We start from the raw sequence: 20,151 nt of genomic DNA, 5'->3' as shown, positions 1-20,151 counted from the left end.
ACAAATTAGTATATTTTCGAATTTGGAATACAAAGATAGTTTTTCTCAAAATAAAAAGCAAGCCCAATCAAACAAATGGATAATAGGTCTTGTATCATGAAGACAGTATAAAAATATAATATTCACATTATATTTCTTTGCAATTTTCTTAATCAACAGGCAAAAATGTAACTTGTGATGCATAATTATGCCTTTATATAGAATAACAGAGCAACAATGTATATTTAAATAAAAGAAAAAAAAAAAGCAGAACAAAGGCACAAAATTCCTTTCAGCCATTAATATATTATTGATAGCAGTTTACACATTTAATATCATAGACCTAAAATGAATCAATTTCAAATATTTTACAAGTTTTTTTTTTTTGTTGTTGTTGTTAATAATATACTGCAAATTAGTATACTTTTTGAATTTGGAATACAAAGATGGTTTTTTTTTTCAAAATAAAAAAGTGAACCTAATCAAATAAATGGATAATAGGTCTTGTACCACAAAGACAGTATAAAAATATAATACACATTATATTTCTTTGCTCTACTACTAACCACTGATTAAGTAACTGGAAATCCCCCCCCAGGGGAGTTAAATTTACACTTGTTATACAACTGCTATAGCAAACCTGCACAGACCACAAAAATAATTTGTTATAGTAGATAGTTTGCTACTGTGAATTTTGTTTAGCATAGCATTGTGGCTATGGGGTTTTGGTAGGGATAAGGACTTTTCAGTGGTATATATAGTAGTAATAGTTGACTGTATCTGTACAAAGTTAACAGTAGCATATAAAACATCAATTCAACAATGAAGGATCATCTGCAAGATAATTGTTTGGAACTGAGAAATATTGTTCTCAGTCCCAACTACACTGTGGACTGTAAAATTATATAGGTACATCTATATAATAGTAATAGACTGACACTGGCTGTTGGAAAACACTGCTCTGGATGAAACACCACCACTGCACATTACCTGTTTGATGTTTTTTACAAGTTGAAAAGGGCATTTTTATAAAAACTATACAACAAGATAATCAGTCAGAGTTCTTATTACAGTCTTCCAAATATACAAAACTTTCCTTTTCTTCTGCTAATAGGGAAAATCTATCTGCTGAAATATTACATATGTCCTGTACAGGTGAAGATAACTGAACATCTTCACTAACATCACCATGTTTCACAGTTTCATATCCTGGATCCATAGAATCACTTTCTGGACCACTATTTTTACTACTAGGAACACCCAGTTCTTTCCAAGGGGAATGCTTTATTCTTTCATATTCTGATTCTGTATCACTTTCTATATGATACACTTTTTTGATACTTTCATATCCAGGATCAGCAACATCACTTTCACTTCTACATACTTTTTTAACTGTTTCATATCCTGGTTCTTGGTCATCACTAGCTTTTACAGTATCATAGCTAGGATCATTATCTCCTTTCCTAAGTGGTTCATAATCAGAATCTACAGAATCACTATCAAAATTTGTCCCTTTTACAGATTCGTAGCCAGGTTCTGCACTTTCTTTAGAATGTATATCCTCTTTAACTTTTTCATACTGTGGATCACTATTATCAGCTTGTACATTATTTTGTTTTATGCATTCATAATCAGGATCAAGTTTCTCACCTGGTATTTCAAAGACATTTTTTATTTGTTCATAATGAGAATTCCCAGAACTTTCCTGGCTGCATTCTGTAAATACTTTATAACTCAGATGATCACTTGAGTTCGAAAATACTAATTCATTTGAATTTGTTGGTGCAAATAAATTTGTTTCCACATGACATAAATCTTTCGGAACCCTTGTTTCAGCGGAAAATCTTCTGTGTGAATTTTCAATATTAGAATTTGCAGAAAATACATTTAAGGAAGCCCTTTTTGATATAGGAGGAAGTTCAGGAGGAAAAAGACTAATATTTTCTACTGGAGGAGTAGGAGTTCTGCAGAGTTTTTCTACTTCTTTTATGCCCTCATATCCAGGATCATTTTGTAGACATAATTCACTCTTGGATAAACCAGAGCTATTTTTGTGGACTTTAGCATAGAGATCTTCAACTTTATTAATTTCTTCCCCTGAAGACATTAAACTGGCACCTTCGGCAACATGTATTGTTCTCCTCTGTTTATTGAATTTGTCCACCGTAGAATATAAAGGCACATTGTTTTTTAACTCAGATGGAGAAGGCACTTTTGGAGAAAGAGATGAAACACTTTCAACAGACGATGTCGAAATGGTTGATGCTAAAAATGACAAAATTAATTTAATAACGATTGATTCTTTTTATAAAACTATCACTTATTAGAGAATGAATTACCTAAATGTCAATAACTTATTGCCATAATATTAAATATTAGCTGAAGTCTGAAAGATAAACATGCATAAACCTATTAGACTTAAACATATTAAAAATTGAGCAATGAACTGTATGGTGAAAACTGCATCAGACACCAACAGACAATGGTTCAATGGGCACTGATGACGATTAAAGAATTGTATAATAGATAATTAACTGTAAAAGCTCATATCACATTGTATGTCACTATTTATACTACCATGGTCTTAGTAATACAAATTAAGAAAAATAAAATAAAATAAAAAAATAGGAGAAAAATTTATATTTAATATGGCTCTTTTCACATTTGTTCTAAAGAATTGTACACTGCATATTCATGAGTTTTATTTGCCATTCCATTCCTTGTAAATGAACAAAATAATACAGTATTAACTGCACTATCTTATTCAATTACTATTCAGTTAAAATGAGCATTACCACAAACTGATATTTTTAGGCAAACTTAATGTCAGAGAAGCATGGCTTTCAAATACAGTATATTTATATGATTTTATTTACATACTTGAAAAATACAGTCAACTTGCATTTATAATAAATACACTAGTATGAAACTCAGTCCTAAAGTCCTGTAAGTAAGTGGACATAAGGAAAAAACAAATTAGTGTCTTAATTAGGTCACCTATGCTATGGAGACGACAGCTATAAAATTCAAGTCTCAAATTCTGGTCAATTTACTACAGCTATACATTTAGGATAGGTTTGTTTCTTTTCTCTGCATATCGTTTCTTAGGTATCTGGCTCTATTTTTTCTGGGAAGGATTCATGAATATTATATCTTTAGAAAGATGAATGTGGCATATAAATATCTTATGTAGTAATATTTTCAGAACATACTGCACCTTAATAAACCTTAGTCTTTACAAATATATCCTGTGTTTCTGTCATTTATTACCATATGACTAAGAAATTAATTCAAGCTACCAACCAAATTCCATACTTTAATTTACTTCCAGTTTTTTTTTTTTTTTAACCTGATGGATACAATTGCAAGCATATTTTAGTATTGACTTTGGTCAATACTGAAGTATGCTGTTGCACTGCAGAATGAAATGCATAATCTGCGTACTATAATCCTACATAGCTGCATAACAGTGGGGCAGCACTAGTTTAATGCAATAACACTAAAACCAACTTTTTTTTTTTTTTTTAAATGATTCCCACACATGAAAAAAACGTTGTACACCTATTGTACATTAGTACCATAGGCAGGCTTATGTTTTATTTTATTTTATTTATTTTTTACACATAATCTAGAAATCCTGATTTAGAGACCAAACATAGAACTTTTAAAAGCCAATTCAGGCCTCCATTATATAATAGAGGCCTGAATACATTATAATAGCTTCCAGTTTCATTGTAAAGTGGATTTTTGGGTTGGCTTTAAATGCGCTGTATCCAATGTGTCTGGGCCATGTGGCCAAATAGCAAGCACATCATCAACATAGTATAGCCAAAGTGTTGGTTTGAGAGTGGCTGTCTTGATAGCTAGCTTTTCCAGGTGTTCTATGTAGAAGTTGGTTGGGGGAGGGGGCTTGTTGTCCCATCTAATTGTTTGTATATTTTCCCTTTCCATGTTAAAAATTTAAATACTTCAAACATATGGTACATTTGTGAATAGTGAGGTGATATCACACTCACCATTATGTCTGAACTTTTTAAGGAATGGTTTTCTAAAATACTTTGTGGGCAGAATTTTTGACAAAGGAGGGAGAATTGTTTATGAGAGTGTCCAGTAGCTTAGCTAAATGTCTAGCCAGTTGGTATGTGGGACTGTTTATATTATCCACAAGTGGACGTAAGGATGAACCTTGTTTGTGAATTTTTGGTGCTCCATATATCCTGGGTGTTTTAATGTGGGATGGCTTCAGTTTGTTGACAAAAAACAAAGGAAAATCACAGGAAATAAAAGAAATTCACAAGAAATCAAATAAAAGAAATTGCAGGCAATCATACATTGATCGCAGAATATTGATGAATTGGAATAAAGGATTGGCATGAACTATACATCTACTAAGAGATAATTACTTAAGGCAGCATGTGATGGAGGTGACTAGGAATGGGAGAGTATTGGACCTAGTCATAGGATCAGAAGAGCTATCCATAACTAAGGTAGCCACGTTGCCACTGATTGGTGAAAGTGACCATGTGGTCTTGACTTGGGATATTGTAAAACAGGAATATTCTGTCAAGAAGGGATATATGTGGAAATACAAGGCAGGTGATTATGACAAGCTTAGGAAGAAGCTTAAATCTGTGCCATGGCAAAAAACATTGTAGGCTAAGGATGTTAGCAGTGCATGGGATATGGTTAAGGGTGGAGTTGCTGATATTTCGCTGGTATTCTAACCATCATCTTCAGAGCACAAAAAACAGTTTGTCACAGTGCGCGAGGCAACAACAATCTGGTGTAACAATGGGGCTAGTTAGACTGGGTTATCAAGAGGAAGCAATATTAAATTGCATACTTAAGGTAAGAAGGGTTAATCAGATAGGAGTTAGATGGATGAGCAATATCATTAAGAATGAGATGCAGAAGAAGATAATACTGTGAGGGTATATATAAAGAGAAAGGTGAGCAGCAAACTCATGAACTGACAAGGCTCAGACAAGGAAGGCAAAATCAGATTATGGGAAGAATCTAGGCAAGCAGGCCAAAGGAAATCCCAAAGAGGTCTTTCATTATGTGAAAGTAAAAGGAAGAATGAAAACACAATGTGACCATCATTGTGATGATGGTCACAAGGAGACAGAAGCAGATAAAATATAGTTGAGTTACTAAGCGACCACTTTGCAAGGGTGTATCATCCTAGTGAGGTTACTGCTTCAACGGAACAGAAGTGGATGAATTGGAAGCTTTTAGGATATTGCAGAATCTCAATATAAATACAGCTGTGGGATTAGATGGGATATCAGCTAGGATTTTGCCAGAATGCGCAAGGGAAGTGGCAGTGACTCTGACTAGGCTCTTTAATTTAAGTCTCAGCTCTGAAAGAGTTCCAAGGGAGTGGGGAAAGAGGCAAAATAATTTCCTTGCATAAGGGAGGTTCTAAGACAGCAGTAGCAAATTATAGACCAATCAATATATCAGGTATGGTAGTAAAAGTACTAGAAAAATTGGTCAAAAAGTGAATTCAAGAATGGCTAGATAAAAATATGATACTGTAAGAGGGGTCAACATGGTTTTGTGAAGGGTCAGTCACGCCTTGATAATTTACTGTATTTTTATAATAGAGTAACAGCAGAGTTGGATAAAGGAAATGGCTACATGATGATTCTGCTGGATTTTTCAAAAGCATTTGACAGAATACCACATGGAACTTTGTTATGCAAATTAGAACAAATGAGGATGGATATGACACTGGATAAGAGGGTGGCTGCTGGACAGATATCAAAAAGGGTATATGGAGAGGCAGGATCAAGACAAAAACAGGCAACTAGTGGTGTGCCGCAAGGCTCGGTGTTGGGACCATTGCTGTTTAATTTGTAGATAAATGATACAGGAAATAATCTGAAAGGAAATATTCAGTTGTTTGCTGATGATGCAAAATTAGGTAGAGTAATAGTTAATCAAGGTGATGTGGAGAGCTTGCAGGATGATTTAAATAGGCTGTCAATATGGACAAAATGTAATGGGTGCAGTTTAATGTGGAAAAAATGTAAAGTTATGCATTTTGGGAAAAATAGATTACAAGCCGTGTATCACATTGATGGCACTGTATTCCAGGAAATAGATGAAGCTAAAGATTTGAAGGTAGTGGTAGACAGAGAGTTAAAGTTTAGTGGACATATTTCTAAGGTAGCCCATAAGATTACTTGGCTATTGAAGAACACACTAACAAGTGGAGATAAGGAAGTTGTTATTCCGCTTCATAAGGCCTTGACACACACACATCTGGATTACTGTGCTGAGGAAGTGGTGGAGAGGATTCAAAAGTGAGTGGCCTGTGGAATGCTCCCTACAAGGATAGATTAAAGGTGTATGGATTGCAGAAGTTGGTTGATGGAAAAAAAAGAGGAGATATGATAGAAACATAATAATGGGTTTCTATCTATATAATTCTATAAAAACCCTTAAGCCTAAGGGGTTTTTATAGAATTGATGCAGGGGGAAATGTTTCAGCATTTGGCTAGAGGGACCAGAACAAGGATGCACACTTTTAGGTTGTTATTTTGACCTTGGAAGTTGAATAAAAGTGTGGTTAGTAGGGGGGGGGGGGTGAGGACTAGATTTTTTGATTGGAGAGTTGTGAATGAATGGAATGGGTTGTCAGAGTCAGTTGTGAGTGCTTTATCTACTGCATGGATAGATTGGGTCTCCCATAATGAGCCGGCATACTCCATGGAGGTGCCTGCCCATATAATAATAATAATACTATACACAAAGCACACAAAATGACAACATGAAAAAGTATATGCAAACAATAATATAAGACATAAGAATGAACTGGCACAGTAGAGAATTATAAAAAATCTAGAATTAACATTTAAAATTTGAAAGGCTACATAATGTCTCTTATATGAATTATTCATAATAAACTAAATATGTTCAGACTGTCAAGTTAGGTTTTAGCAATTAAAATCTAAAATTTAGATTTTTTTTTTTAACATAGTCTTTCAAACACAAAATGAACTGTTCCCCAAATTGCATAACTTTTACTTAAACTTCAAATTAAAGAAATACTGTATATTGTGCAATATTTTTTTATTTCATAGTTCTAAGAGAACAGTATTTATTGATGCTCGCTTTACATCATTGGGTACACCAGCTGTGTATCACAATTTCTCTCCCTTCAGGTTGTGTAAGCTGACTAATATTCATCGGTTCTGTTCCCTTCCTCTTTGTAACTGAAAGAGGACCAAGTTGACTTGGAGGGGGGGATGAAACAGCCTTCCATGCACCCCCCCCCTGCAAATAGTGTCACCCTTGTGGTATGTTGTTGGTGCTTCAGACACAAGAAGCCCCAGAGATGTAATGCTGGTAACATGAAGCTAATGTCTCAAACTAGGCATCCAAAGGTACCACACCTCCTGGACCACTTGCAGCAACCATGATAAATACCAAGTTGACTTGAAGTTTTCAGGTAATTTTTGATTTTAATGATACAGACAGTGCACATTTAGTTTATTATGAAGATTCAACTAAGTAACATTAAAGCTGATGTAACATTTTAAAATTTAAACATCACATGCAGATTTAAATATTATTTTGTATTTTTGACAATTCAAAAATACTTTCCTCTAGACCAGTGTTTCTCAACGTTTTTTGGATCATGTCCCACCTCAACGTCTCAAAGATTTTGATATCCCTCCCTCCTCTAGCATAACAGTCAACCAAGTTCTGAAAAAGTATAATATAAATATGTACATATACATTTTCCAATTGCCCTGCTGTGGGGGTAAGCCCCACGTTGAGAAACACTGCTCTAGACACTCTCTCTCTCACACACACACAAATATTATTCAAGAAAAAAAATATTCAAACAGCACTACCATACTACGAAAGTATATATATATATACAGGGTGTTCGGGATAAATTTGACATATTTATAATTAATTATATTTTTCCGTAAGTTACATGTATTAACACACACTTCTCTTCATTTAAAAGTTTGGACCCTTCTTCATTCATATACAAGATGTCAGAAAGGATGGATAGCTGGAACCCACCTGAATCATGGAAGAGAATAACTTGTATCATGATGATTCGTGCCCGCCATCAAAATAAGGATATTACGACTGCTGCCCAATGCTCCCTGAATACAGTAAAAACAATCAGGCATGAACTAGAGACTTGCAATGGTGACTACGAGGATGTAGCAAGAAGAAAGATCCCTAGCAGACGATCTGATTGCGTTCGTACAGCAGAATTCCTCGCAAATCTGCAGGAACAGGTGTTGAAGAACCCTGGCATTGGAATTCGGGCTTTGTTCGTGGAGTTGCTAACTGTAGTCAAGCCCTGGATAACAAGGGTAGCCAATGGTAGGCCGTATGTATGGCAGCAGGATTCGGCCCCTTGCCACACCTCTGGGAAAAGTCAAAAATGGTTGTCTGAAAATTTCTACGACTTCACCAGTCCAAATGTTTGGCCTCCAAACTCCCCAGACCTTAACCCCATGGATTATTTTGTATGGGGCGCAGTTGAAAAAGACACCAATCGCACTTCCAGTAATACAAAAGCCCAGTTAATGGATAAAATTAAAACAGTTTTTGCGGCCCTTCCCAGGGAGACTGTAGCATCAGCTTGTTCGAGGTTCCGAAGCAGAATTGAAGCTGTGATCGATGCTAATGGTGGTTATTTTGAGTAAATCTTGTTGATAGTATTGTAATTAACTCTGCCTGTAATGTTTTTTTGTCAATTCATTAAATTTAATAGATACAAAGAAGATTTTCTTTTTCCTTACGAAACTGTCAAATTTATCCCGAACACCCTGTATATATATATATATATATATATTTCGTGATTCCCACTCTTAAGGCATGCACAGAATATCGACAGTACAATTATATTTGCATTATTATTAGCTTTTTTATCAACAAATTTATTCCATATTAATCTGTTATTTGTCAGGTTTCTCATATTGGTGAGATCTTATATTTCACTCTTCTAAGGCTTAACTGCATCATTCCACCTAGATCTTAATTTCCTCTGGTCTCTTTCTTGTCATCCTGGTATCAAACACCTGTTTTACTAATTTATCTCTCTCATTCTAAGTGAACATAATCGCTCATATCAGATCTTGAATACTAGTGATATCAAGCTTCTTCCTAATAGCTTCATATTTATTATGATTCTACCATTCATGCTTTTTACCTATCCCCTCTGATTTCTCTTAAAACTTTCACGTCTCTCTAATTTTGGATCAACGGTTTTACTTCTAACCCAACTTTCAGATCCAGAAGTTAAATGGTTTGAAGACTCTTGTACGCTGCTACACCATTTTATTACTAGGATATGGGAAATCTATGACTTCTGTAATGATTTACCCTTAATATAGTCCTGAGTCTAGCTACAACTGAGGAGACTTCAATAAAGATCAAAACCAGTCTGCATCGTGATGCTTTCCTTAATGCAAAACAATACACACTTCTAAAGTGTGTATTGTTATGCATTAGCCTAGTTGTGAATATACTTCACAAGTAAACCATGTATATGATTAAAACAAAAACATAATTTCTTGTTAACTATAATGTACTTGATAACAAGTGAAAAAATTTTCTACCACTATCTCTGATCCAGAGTGTTTTTACCTATTCTATAGGATCTTCATTAAAAATATAATTTACGACAAAGAACTGTATGAAATTCAAAGGTATAAGAAAAACAGTTTGTTATAGTAAATTATTATTATTATTATTATTATTATTATTATGACACCTCCATGGAGTCTAAAGACTCATTGAGGGAGGGAACCTGCTTCACAACTCTGCCTCCGCCGCTCAATCCACCAACTGACCGCAACTACACCATCTACTACCAACCGCCACCATTGGTATTTCCACAAACGTCCATGCCTTTTGGCTAGAGAGCGGTGGATACGCTAACCACTTGGCCAGTAGGCTGGCTAAAAAAAGGTGTAGAAAAAAGTTCCTCTGTTCGGCGACTAGAATCGAATCTATAACAGTCTCTGCTGGCAAGCTACCATTATGGAACCATAGTGCATTTCAGTTTCATGAGGCAAATGGATTTCATTTTAGAATAGCATTGTGCCTATTGGATTTTGGTTAGAATTTTGGTATTTCACTATAATCGGCAAGTTTGCCATAATGGTGTTTGGCAAGAATCAACTATTTTTTCGTGTTTAATCTGCCATTTTTCCATAAAAATTATGTAAACAGACTAATGCTTTACTTGTTTTTTTCATTGAGAACTAGAATACAGTTGCTGTTTTCCATTTTCCAGTCCATTTTTGTTTTTATTGATGATTTTAACACCAAATTTGTTACAGCAGTTATTCAATTCAGTTAGTCCTGGAGAATATGAGCAGATTTATTCAAGGACATAACATCACCTACATAATGCAAAGAACTGAAGTTAAAATCTTGATTTCCCAATATCAATTCTGATATCAGGTTTAATGCCACTTTCTTCATAATGTGATGAATAATAGCAGAGCTTTGTCTCAGACATAATTTTACATCAAACATCTTCTTATATCTTTTAATTCTAACTGCTGGCATAGTAGGCCACATATTTTTCTATAACATCATTAATGGCACTGTAGTATTTCACTGGTAGCTTGTTTATTTCCTTTTTCAAATCTACAAAACTTACAAATCCTTGTTATATTTCCATGATTACCTTGCTATTTGTTTAAAGTAAAAATCTGGCCCCAACAACCACTATTTGGCGTGAATCTAGGCCAAATAGTGGCTGATCTAGCTCGTGCTTCTCTTCTACCATTTTTGTGAGATGATTTTTAAGAATGCTTGTATAAATCTTTCTGGAACACTCAGTAAAGAGATTCTCTATATAATTTTCACATTCACTTTTATTTACCTCTTTACAGATAAGTGCCATAAGAGCTTGACTCCAATCATCTAGACTTTGACTTATGTGCTCTGAATTATTTAGTGTAGTACAGCTCCTGTAAAAAAACTTTTATGCCTCCACATTTGAGCATTACTTGTAGAATATCTTCTAGTCTGGATACCTTTCTGCATTTGACATTTCCTGACAGATTTTACTACTCCCAATAATGGTACTCATGACTATGTTTCTCTTAGATGTTTTCTACCACTGTTTTGCCATGGCTTATTTCATTTACTAATTTTTCAAAGTAATTACTCCAGACATCCAGAATATTCTTATCTTCAATTTTTAATGTTATCAATATCATATGATTCCTTTTACAGCACTTTTTCCTCAATTCCTAAGTTCAAGAATAACTCCAGTTTCTTCTGTTAATCCTCAGTCAACTCTTACTATAGCAAACACCATTATAATAAACATACACACTATACCAAAATATTGAAAAGTTCCAACTAGAGCCCTATAGGTACAATGCTATGCTAAAAGAAATTCACTATAGCAAACTTTTTGCTATAACCAACTATTCCTGTGGTCTCTACAAGTTCATTATAATGAGAGTCAGCTGTACTTTTATGTATAAGTTAGCTTTCTTACATTTTTCTCTGTATTCCCTAAGGACACATGCCGACTTACTTGACCTTCCCAAGACTACAAAGTTCTGATTTTTCTATACATGCTTCGCAAGATGAGCCAATGAGTAGTGATGTTTTCATATTGTCTATGAGTTTCTAAGATTTGATTTTTGTTTTCAAATTCTTTCACTTTTTTCTTCTATAATTAATGAGTCTACAGTTCACTTCTAAAAATTGCTGCACTTGAATCATTTTTACAACTCTTGTTCCTATTCCTTTTCAATATGATATTTGTCTTTATCTTGCTCAAAAGTAACCAGTGATCACTTCTTGTTTCAAAGCATTCTTGCATCCCAAATTGGTGTAAGGATAACACTATCAGCAATAATATAATCAATAAACAATTTTCTTATTTCTTAGATGTTCTTTCCATGCAAATTTATGCACACTGTAATGTATAAATTTGATGTTAGTGATGACTACTCCATGCAGCAGGTGCTTACCATTATATTATTAGCTTTGTTATTTTTCCCAAATTTCTCCATATGATTTCTAAAACAACTTTTCTTTATGTCAGCTGCTATCCCTAACAAATCAAAAATTCTTCTACAACTTCCCTACTGGAATCTTCTCAGGGTCCACAGACACAAACAAGCCCATTGTCCAATTTTTAATTTTGAAATTTGTCTAAATCACTACTTAAAATTAATTGTCTCGCTATAACCAAGTGTCTCTGTTAAAGTTATCTTTATGTTTATTAGTTAATATTATAGCTATTCTTTCCTTTCTTTGACCACCACTGTCTGAATGTAATGTCTTACACTTATTCAGTTTTTGCCTCCATTTCAGTAATACCAGTTATTTCAACATGAGCATTTCATTTCTGCAATTCAAATGCTCTAACTTCTTCCATACCTTTTTTCCACCACTGTTTGTTATAACAGAAGGTGTCGATTTTTACTTCCTTTAAGTCTGATGTAGTTGTTGAAGTAGCTGACTTTTCACCATTTGCTTTGATTATTTAATAAAGATAGGAAAGAGTGCCATCTGGTGTATCCCTGTTTAACTCAGGGATACACCAGATGGCATGGCATTTGATAAAACTTTACTATAATTGTGTGCGCATCATCATCATCATCATCAAATTCCTGCCATGTACCCTCAAGGGGTGTACAGGATATGATAGTACTACATGAAAAATTTACATCATCACTAAACTATCTACAATTTTCCTCCAAATCAGTCTGTTACTTGTCAAGACTCCAACATTATCAGATCTTATATTTCTATCGTCTAAGGCACTTTGGTCTTTCTCTGGGACATTTTCCTGACAACCTAGCAGAGAACACTTGTTTTGCTAATCTTTCCTCGCCCATTTTATTTAAGTGACCATACCACCTGAGATTAGCTCTGCTAACACATTCCTGGATGCTGACAATGTCAAGTTCTTTCCTAATATCCTCGTTTTTAATATGATATTGCCATTGATGCCATCTGTTTATGCCTCTAATCTTTCTCAGGACTCTCATATCTGTAGTCTCTAGTCTTTGGTCAAGTGTTTTACTTCTGACCCAGCTCTCGGATCCATAAGTTAAAACTGGTTTGAACACTCTTCTATACAGCTAATTTAGTGTTCTAACTAATTTCTCTCTTATTCCATATGAATTTATTCAATTGACTTCCTACCATACCAGCTTTGTTGATTCTGTTGTCTATTTCCATATTTAATTTACCATCTTCACTAAAATTCATGCCTCAGTAGCTGAAATGTTTTACTTGTTCAACAGGTTCTCTGTTCACAAAGCAGTTGACATTTTCAACGATTCTGCCGATTTTCATTGTCTTTGTCTTGTTATTGCTGACCTTCATACCATATCTATTACAACAGTTATTCAATTTAGTCAGGGAATCTTGCAGACTTGTAGCGGATTTATTTAGAAGTATAACATCGTCTGCATAAAGCAAAGAGCTGACATTAACATCTCCAATTTTGATATCACGTTTAATACCACTTTCCTTCATAATGTGATCCATATAGATAATGAATAACAAAGGGGATAATGTACATCCTAGTCTCACACCAGATTTAACATTAAACCATCTTCCTGTACTTCCTTCAATTCTAACTGCTGGCTTACAACTCAAATAAAGACTAAGTACTGTTTGATATAATGCCCCATTGACACCATATAACTGTAGCATATTAAATAGCTTCTCTCTTGGCACCTTGTCATATGCCTTTTCCAGATCGACAAAACTTAAATATAGATCTTTGTTATATCTCAACTATTTGTCGTAAAGTGAAGATCTGATCCTGACAGCCTCTATTTGGCCTGAATCCAGCTTGTTCAAGCTTTTCTTCCACAATTCTTCTCAACAGTTTTTTCTCAAGTATGCCGGCAAAGGTTGGTCGATTGGTAGAGTCTCTGCTACTAATGGTTCAGTTAAGTAAGTTTGAGCGCAGTTAGTAGTTGGAAGGGGACACAATCGTTCGATGCTGTTGGCACACTCTCCCTCGATGATTCTGTTGAGAAAATACCTCTGTAATTCTCACATTCAGTTTTATTTCCCTTTTTATATATGGGTACTATGAGAGCTCTACTCCAATCATCGAGAATTCGTCCCTCTGTCCAGGCTTTCTGAACTATGCAGTGCCACCATATTTTTACACTTTTATAGCACCATACTTCTGCATTTCTGGTCGAATATTATCTATTCCTGCAGCCTTTCCACATTTCAAGCCTTTGATAGCTACTTCAAGTATGGATATGTATTCCTGACTGTATGCCTGGTCAGTATTTTTTTTTATCACTGTGCTCTCATCACTGCTAGTTTCATTTAGCAATTTTTCGAAATAATTACTCCATACTTCAAGGATATCTTTTTCTCCTGTTTTCATGTCACCTTTATCATCTCTAACTCCTTTTACAGCACTCTTTCTTCCATTTCTAAGCTTCTTCAACAATCTCGAGAATATCTTACCACCCTCTTGATATTTATTTTCTATGTTCTTGCAAAAGTCTTCACATGACTTTTTTTAGCTAGTTTTATACAGTGTTCAGCTTTCTTACATTTGTCTCTGTATTCTCTAAGAGCACAAGCTGACTTATTTGCCAGGAACTTTTCATATGCTTTCTTCTTTTCCTTCACTGCCTCTTTAACTTCCTGTGTCCACCATGAAGTTCTGATTTTTCTATCCTTGCAAACAACCTCACCACATGCCTCTCTAGCTGAATCAATCAGGGCTTTCTTCAAGGCTTGCCACTGAATCTCCAAGGTTTGGTTATTGTTCTGAAACTCTTTCATTTTTTCTTCGATAATCTTTATGTATTTTAGACTACAGTTCACATCTGAGAGTTGCTCAACTTTTATTCGCTTTAAAACTTTCTTGCATGTTATTCTTTTCAATACGAAATTCAATTTTATCCTACTCAAGACTAAATAGTGATCACTTCCAATTTCAAATCCTCTGTACACCCTGGTGTCCTGCACCAGGGAGAAAACATCACTATCAACAATAACATAGTCCCTGCCTCTTCTCTCCATGTGAATTTATGCAAATTTTTATGTTGAACATGGTGTTAGTAATAACCAGTCCATATCCTCAGCAGAAATCCAACAGGTAGTTGCCATTATTATTAGTTTTGATCTTTTCTCCAAATTTTTCCAAAATATTTTTGTATGTCTAACAATCATTTCCTACTCTGCTATTTAGATCCCCAACAAGGACCAACTTTTCCTTTTTTCATTGTGTCAGTTGCTTTTTCTAAATCATCAAAAAATTCCTCCGCTTCTACTTTAGTAGAACCTTCTGTGGGACCATAGGCACAAATAAGTCTCATTGTCCAGTTCCCCATTCTCATATTTGTCCACATCACTCTACTTGAGACTGACTGCCATTCAAGAAGATTAGCCTCGTATTTTGTGTTGAATACTATGGCTACTCTTTTTCTTTGATTGTTATTGCCTGAATATAACATTTTGTATTTCTTGCTCAGAAAGATCTCACCAGTTTTTGTCTCTTTTGTTTCAGTCACCCTTATTATCGATCTGGTACTTATCTAATTCCTCAGTTAGCTCCATTTCTTTGCCATTCAGGCTTCTTATGTTGATAGTACTCGTCTTTAACTCTGGTGATGTTGATTTGGGGTGTGTTTTCAGATTTGTTCTAGTAGCTGACTTTTCGCTGTTCGCCCTGGTTCCCGGGTGAAAACAACAGGGGCCTTGTTTAACCAGGCGATGTCCCAGCTAACATGAAATTTTGTCATGTTGTACCATCATTTTGTGTGTGAATTAAACCATTATAGAATACAAATGTGTTTCTTCTTCAGTATTCTGCAATTGAGCAGGTTCTTCTTTTAATAGCAAAAACGTTTCTTCAACTTTCTTCTGTTCCAAGTATTCTCTTTCAAAATTGTGTATCCATCTCCATTCAACATGTCATCTAGCATTGTTTTCCTCACTCTACCTCCAGGACTTTTTCCTTTTATTTTTCCTTCACTGGTATCTCTGATTATTCCATTTCCTCTCTGGATATCACAATTCAATTTCCCTTTCTTCCTTTTATCCTTTTTAACAGATTCCTTTCTTCTTCTTTTCTACTCTTTTAAGACCTCTTCATTATTTATTTTATCTGTCCATTTTATTTTTTCCATCCCTCTCCAAATCCACATCTCAAAGTTTTCCAAAATTTTAATTTCTTTTTTCCTCAAAGTCCAGGTTTCAGCTGCCTATAAGACAACATAATATTTTATTAGTCTTTTCTTTAAATTTTTATCCATTTTACTTCTGAATAAATTCCATATTCTATTAAAGGCATCTATCTCTTCCCATTGTTATTCTTGCTTTTATGTCACTTGTACATCTTCCATCACTGCTAATTACATTTCCTAAATATTTAAATGTCCTTACTGAATTCAAATTTTCTCCATTTATTCTTATATCCATAGCTTTTCTTTCCTTGTTATTTTCATTACTTTTGTTTTGCTTATGTTAATTTTCATTCCATAGTTGGTACGAGATTTCAGTAATCTGTTCAACTGTGCTTCCTGAATCCTAAATTCCAATCCATCCTCATCCATTCATTCATTTTCTGGTACCTACTAAAAGAGGCACAATGGGAAGGTAAGGATTACCCATAGATTTCTTATGAAAATATAAAATCTAAACTAAATTAGAAACAAAGGGGTGGAGTTTGTTGCCTTGGTCATCATGTTGGGACCTCAGATCATAGGCATTAGTGAGACCTGGCTATCAGAATCAGACATACTAACAGGTATCAAGTGTAAAGGATACAGTATTTTTAGGAAGGATAGAGAGAATAGGAGAGGAGGGGAGGGGGACATGCTGCTAATGATATCTGATTACTTGGCTCCAGGTACAGTTGAGACCTATGATTGTAGTACTACTACTACTAAACGTATTTAATGTGGCAATGAGTTTGAAGGCATCTCATGTGAGGTAGAATTTAACAAGATCAATTACATAGTGGGGTGTTGTTACAGACCTAGTGGATCAGTTGCTAGTGATGAAGAAATGCATCACTAAATAGACATGATGGGCACATAAAGCATAATCATAATGGGAGACATTAATTATCCAAATACTGATTGGGTAGCAGTAGAATCTCATGAAAACAATGAAAATGAATTTATGGAGCTGTTGCGAGACAACTTCCTCAAGCAGCATGTGACAGAAGGAAGTCGAGGGCAGTGTTAGATTTGATTATAGTGTCTATAGTGTCAGAGGGCATTTCAAGAGTGTTAAAGACAATTATTCTGCCTCTGGTTGGTGACAGTGATGATGTGGTACTCACTCGGGAAGTGACTAAGTTTATGAATGTTCCATTCAGAAAAGGTTACATACTGAACTACAAAGCAGGAAATTATGATCAACTGAGGAGTATAGTAAGTTCAGTGGAATGGGATCGGTTGATGGATGGAAAGAATATCAACAGTGCATGGGAAGCATTTAAACAATACTTGAATGATGCGATATCAGAATGTGTCCCGAGAGTTTGAGGAATAAATAGGGTAGGAGTCAAATGGATGTGTAATCTTATTAAGCAAGAGATTCATAAGAAAAGGATAATGTGGAAGGAATACCGTGTGCATAAGGATGATGTGCATCATGAAAATTATAAGCAGAAGTCTAGAATAGTCACAACTGTTGTACAGAAAGCAAAGTCTGAGTATGAAAAGAAACTGGCTCTGCATGCTAAAGACAACCCACAAGAATTCTATAGATATGCTGCAAGTAAAAGAAAGAAAGAATGAATATGAAAGAATGACTCCTCTAAATGCAGATGGAGTGAGAGTTGCATAAGCAGAAGAGGTGTTCAACTAATGAGTGCCCATTTTGTTATATGCTATTAATCCAGTGTATGCAACATTATGTTCACTGCTACCTCTTCACTGGATGAAGAAACTCAGGTGTATGAGGAAAAGGGATTAGAGCTGTTTGCACAAATTCAACAACAAGGATTGATGGGATATCGGCATGTCTGCTAAAAGAGTGTTCAGCTGAACTGGCTATTCCTTTAACCAAGCTGTTAAACATGAGTCTCAGAACAGGGAAGATTCCACAGGAATGGAAAGAATGTATATCAATTCCATTGCACAAGAGTGGTGCAAAGACCAATGTATCTAACCACTGACCAATTAGTATCTCAGGAGTGGTGGTGAAGCTTTTGAAAAAATTGGTTAGGGCTCCCATTTAGAAATGGATTAACAGTGAATCACTACTTTGAAATGAGCAACATGGATTTACTAAGGGAAGGTAATGTTTTAGCAACTTGCTCACATCTACAACAATGTTACCATTGAACTAGACAAAAGGAATGGATACACCATGATACTTTGGATTTTGCTAAGGCTTTTTTGACAGAATACAGCATGGTAGATTGTTGCATAAATTGGAGAATATGGGTTTGGATTAGAGAATATTAACATGGATAAGAGGATGGATGACAGACAGATATCAAAAAGTGGTCCACAGGGATGTAAGCTGCAAGATTTAAGGTAACCAACCAGTGGTGAACCACAAGGATCAGTGTTTGATCCACTGCTATTTAATCTGTACATTAATGATATTGGGAAGGATTTGACAAGCAACATACAGCTATTTGCTGATAAATGCAAAGATAGGTAGGGTAATAAGGAATGCTGCTGATATGCACTGCTTGCAGAATGATTTGAATAGACTGGAAGTGTCGGCATGGGAAAATGGATGTCAGTTCAATGTCAGTAAATGTAAAGTCATTCACATCGGCGTGATTAGATATCCAATGCCGTATTATATTGGTGGGATGATGCTAGAAGAAACTGATGAGGCTAAGGATCTTGGAGTGTTAGTAAAGAGGAAGTTGCAGTACAGGAGCCATGTGGCAAAGATTGCAAATATAACTCAAAAGATAACTGCAATGCTAAAACAAACATTCACATGTAATGATAAGGATATCGTTTTGCCTCTTTACAAGGCCTTGATAATACCTCACTTGAACTATTGTGCGCAGGTCTGGTCTCCTGGTTTCTGTTGTGATTCTGATATAGGTATTGGGAGTGCAAAGGAGAATGTTAAAAATGCTATCAGAATTGTGGAATACTGATTATGAGGACAGGTTGAGAATTTGTAGACTGCAGACACTAGCACACAGGAGAAAGAGGGGTAATATGATTGAGACGTACAAACTTCTGAAAGGATCATACAGGATTTCAGTTGATTGAATTTTTCATTTTATGGAAGGTGAGAAAAGGACAAGAGCACAACCTTGGTTGCCGAGAATGAATGCTGCTAAAAAGGTGGTATGGGCTAGATGTTTCTCTCATAGGGTGTTGCGTGATTGGAATTGATTGCCATTTGATCTGGTATGTGCAAGCAGTGTTAATGAATTCAAGAATAAGTATTACAGTTGGTGTGTGTAGTGTGGCCTCCCTTCTATAAGTCCCTGACTCCCTGGAGGTATCTCTTAATAACAATAATAAACAAATATTCATTATGTTTCAATTCCAGTAAGGACAAATTCAAGAAAAGCCTGTTACTGAATGTGTACAGAGCACCATGCAACAACTATGTCAGCAGACTGAAGAGATCTATCATTACATGATGTGAGAAACACCAATGAGACAGTAATTTTTCTTCAGAAAACTGGAAACTTGGATTTAGCAGAACAAACATTTACTGGGGATCATAAAGCAGACTTTCCTAGCAGAATAATTCCTTATCATGTATGACATGAGCTGGACCAAAAGTTCTGGCAAACTGCATTGGAAATAAGAAAGTAGCAGCTCATCATCATGAGCAGATAAGCATACATTATATGTGGTAATGTTCCAATAATAATGAATTTTAACATAATTTAAAACTAACCTCCCCTCCCAACTGAAAATTAGTGCAAGGTAGTTTATAATGTTGAGATTCTAGCATAAAAATTAAGTATTAAGTAATTTTATTTACATGTTGAACTATCTTTGGGTTGTATGTATAATGTATTAAATGTGAAATAAACAACATGTGCATTAGAGATGGAAAATAATGTCATTTAAATCTCATCTTCTGCATTTCTACATGCCTTGCATATATATCCTACTTTGCTTATAGTAGGTTTCTGTAAGCAATTCTAGTATAAACATAGATGACTTTAACTACAGAATAACATGTATGCTACAGTAAATAACTTTTTTTATTACGTAA

General features: G+C 35.0%; 1 protein-coding gene across 3 annotated transcripts in view; it reads right to left on the bottom strand.

The window, feature by feature from the left end:
- Window positions 1-265: 265 nt before the first annotated feature.
- Window positions 266-20,151, bottom strand: part of LOC150107486 (uncharacterized) — a 156,935-nt gene continuing 137,049 nt past the window's right edge. For all 3 annotated transcript variants that reach the window (XM_090391333.1, XM_090391336.1, XM_090391335.1), the window contains exon 10: window positions 266-2,244. In XM_090391333.1, the coding sequence (XP_090247459.1) occupies window positions 1,031-2,244 (1,214 nt within the window). In that variant the 3' untranslated portion in view covers window positions 266-1,030. The remainder of the gene's footprint in view (window positions 2,245-20,151) is intronic.

This window comes from Typopeltis vanoorti, chromosome 4, assembly GCF_054136105.1.
Source record: "Typopeltis vanoorti isolate ZY-2024b chromosome 4, IOZ_Tvanoo_1.0, whole genome shotgun sequence".
Lineage (NCBI taxonomy): Eukaryota > Metazoa > Arthropoda > Arachnida > Uropygi > Thelyphonidae > Typopeltis > Typopeltis vanoorti.
This window is presented reverse-complemented; position numbering and strand designations above follow the sequence as displayed.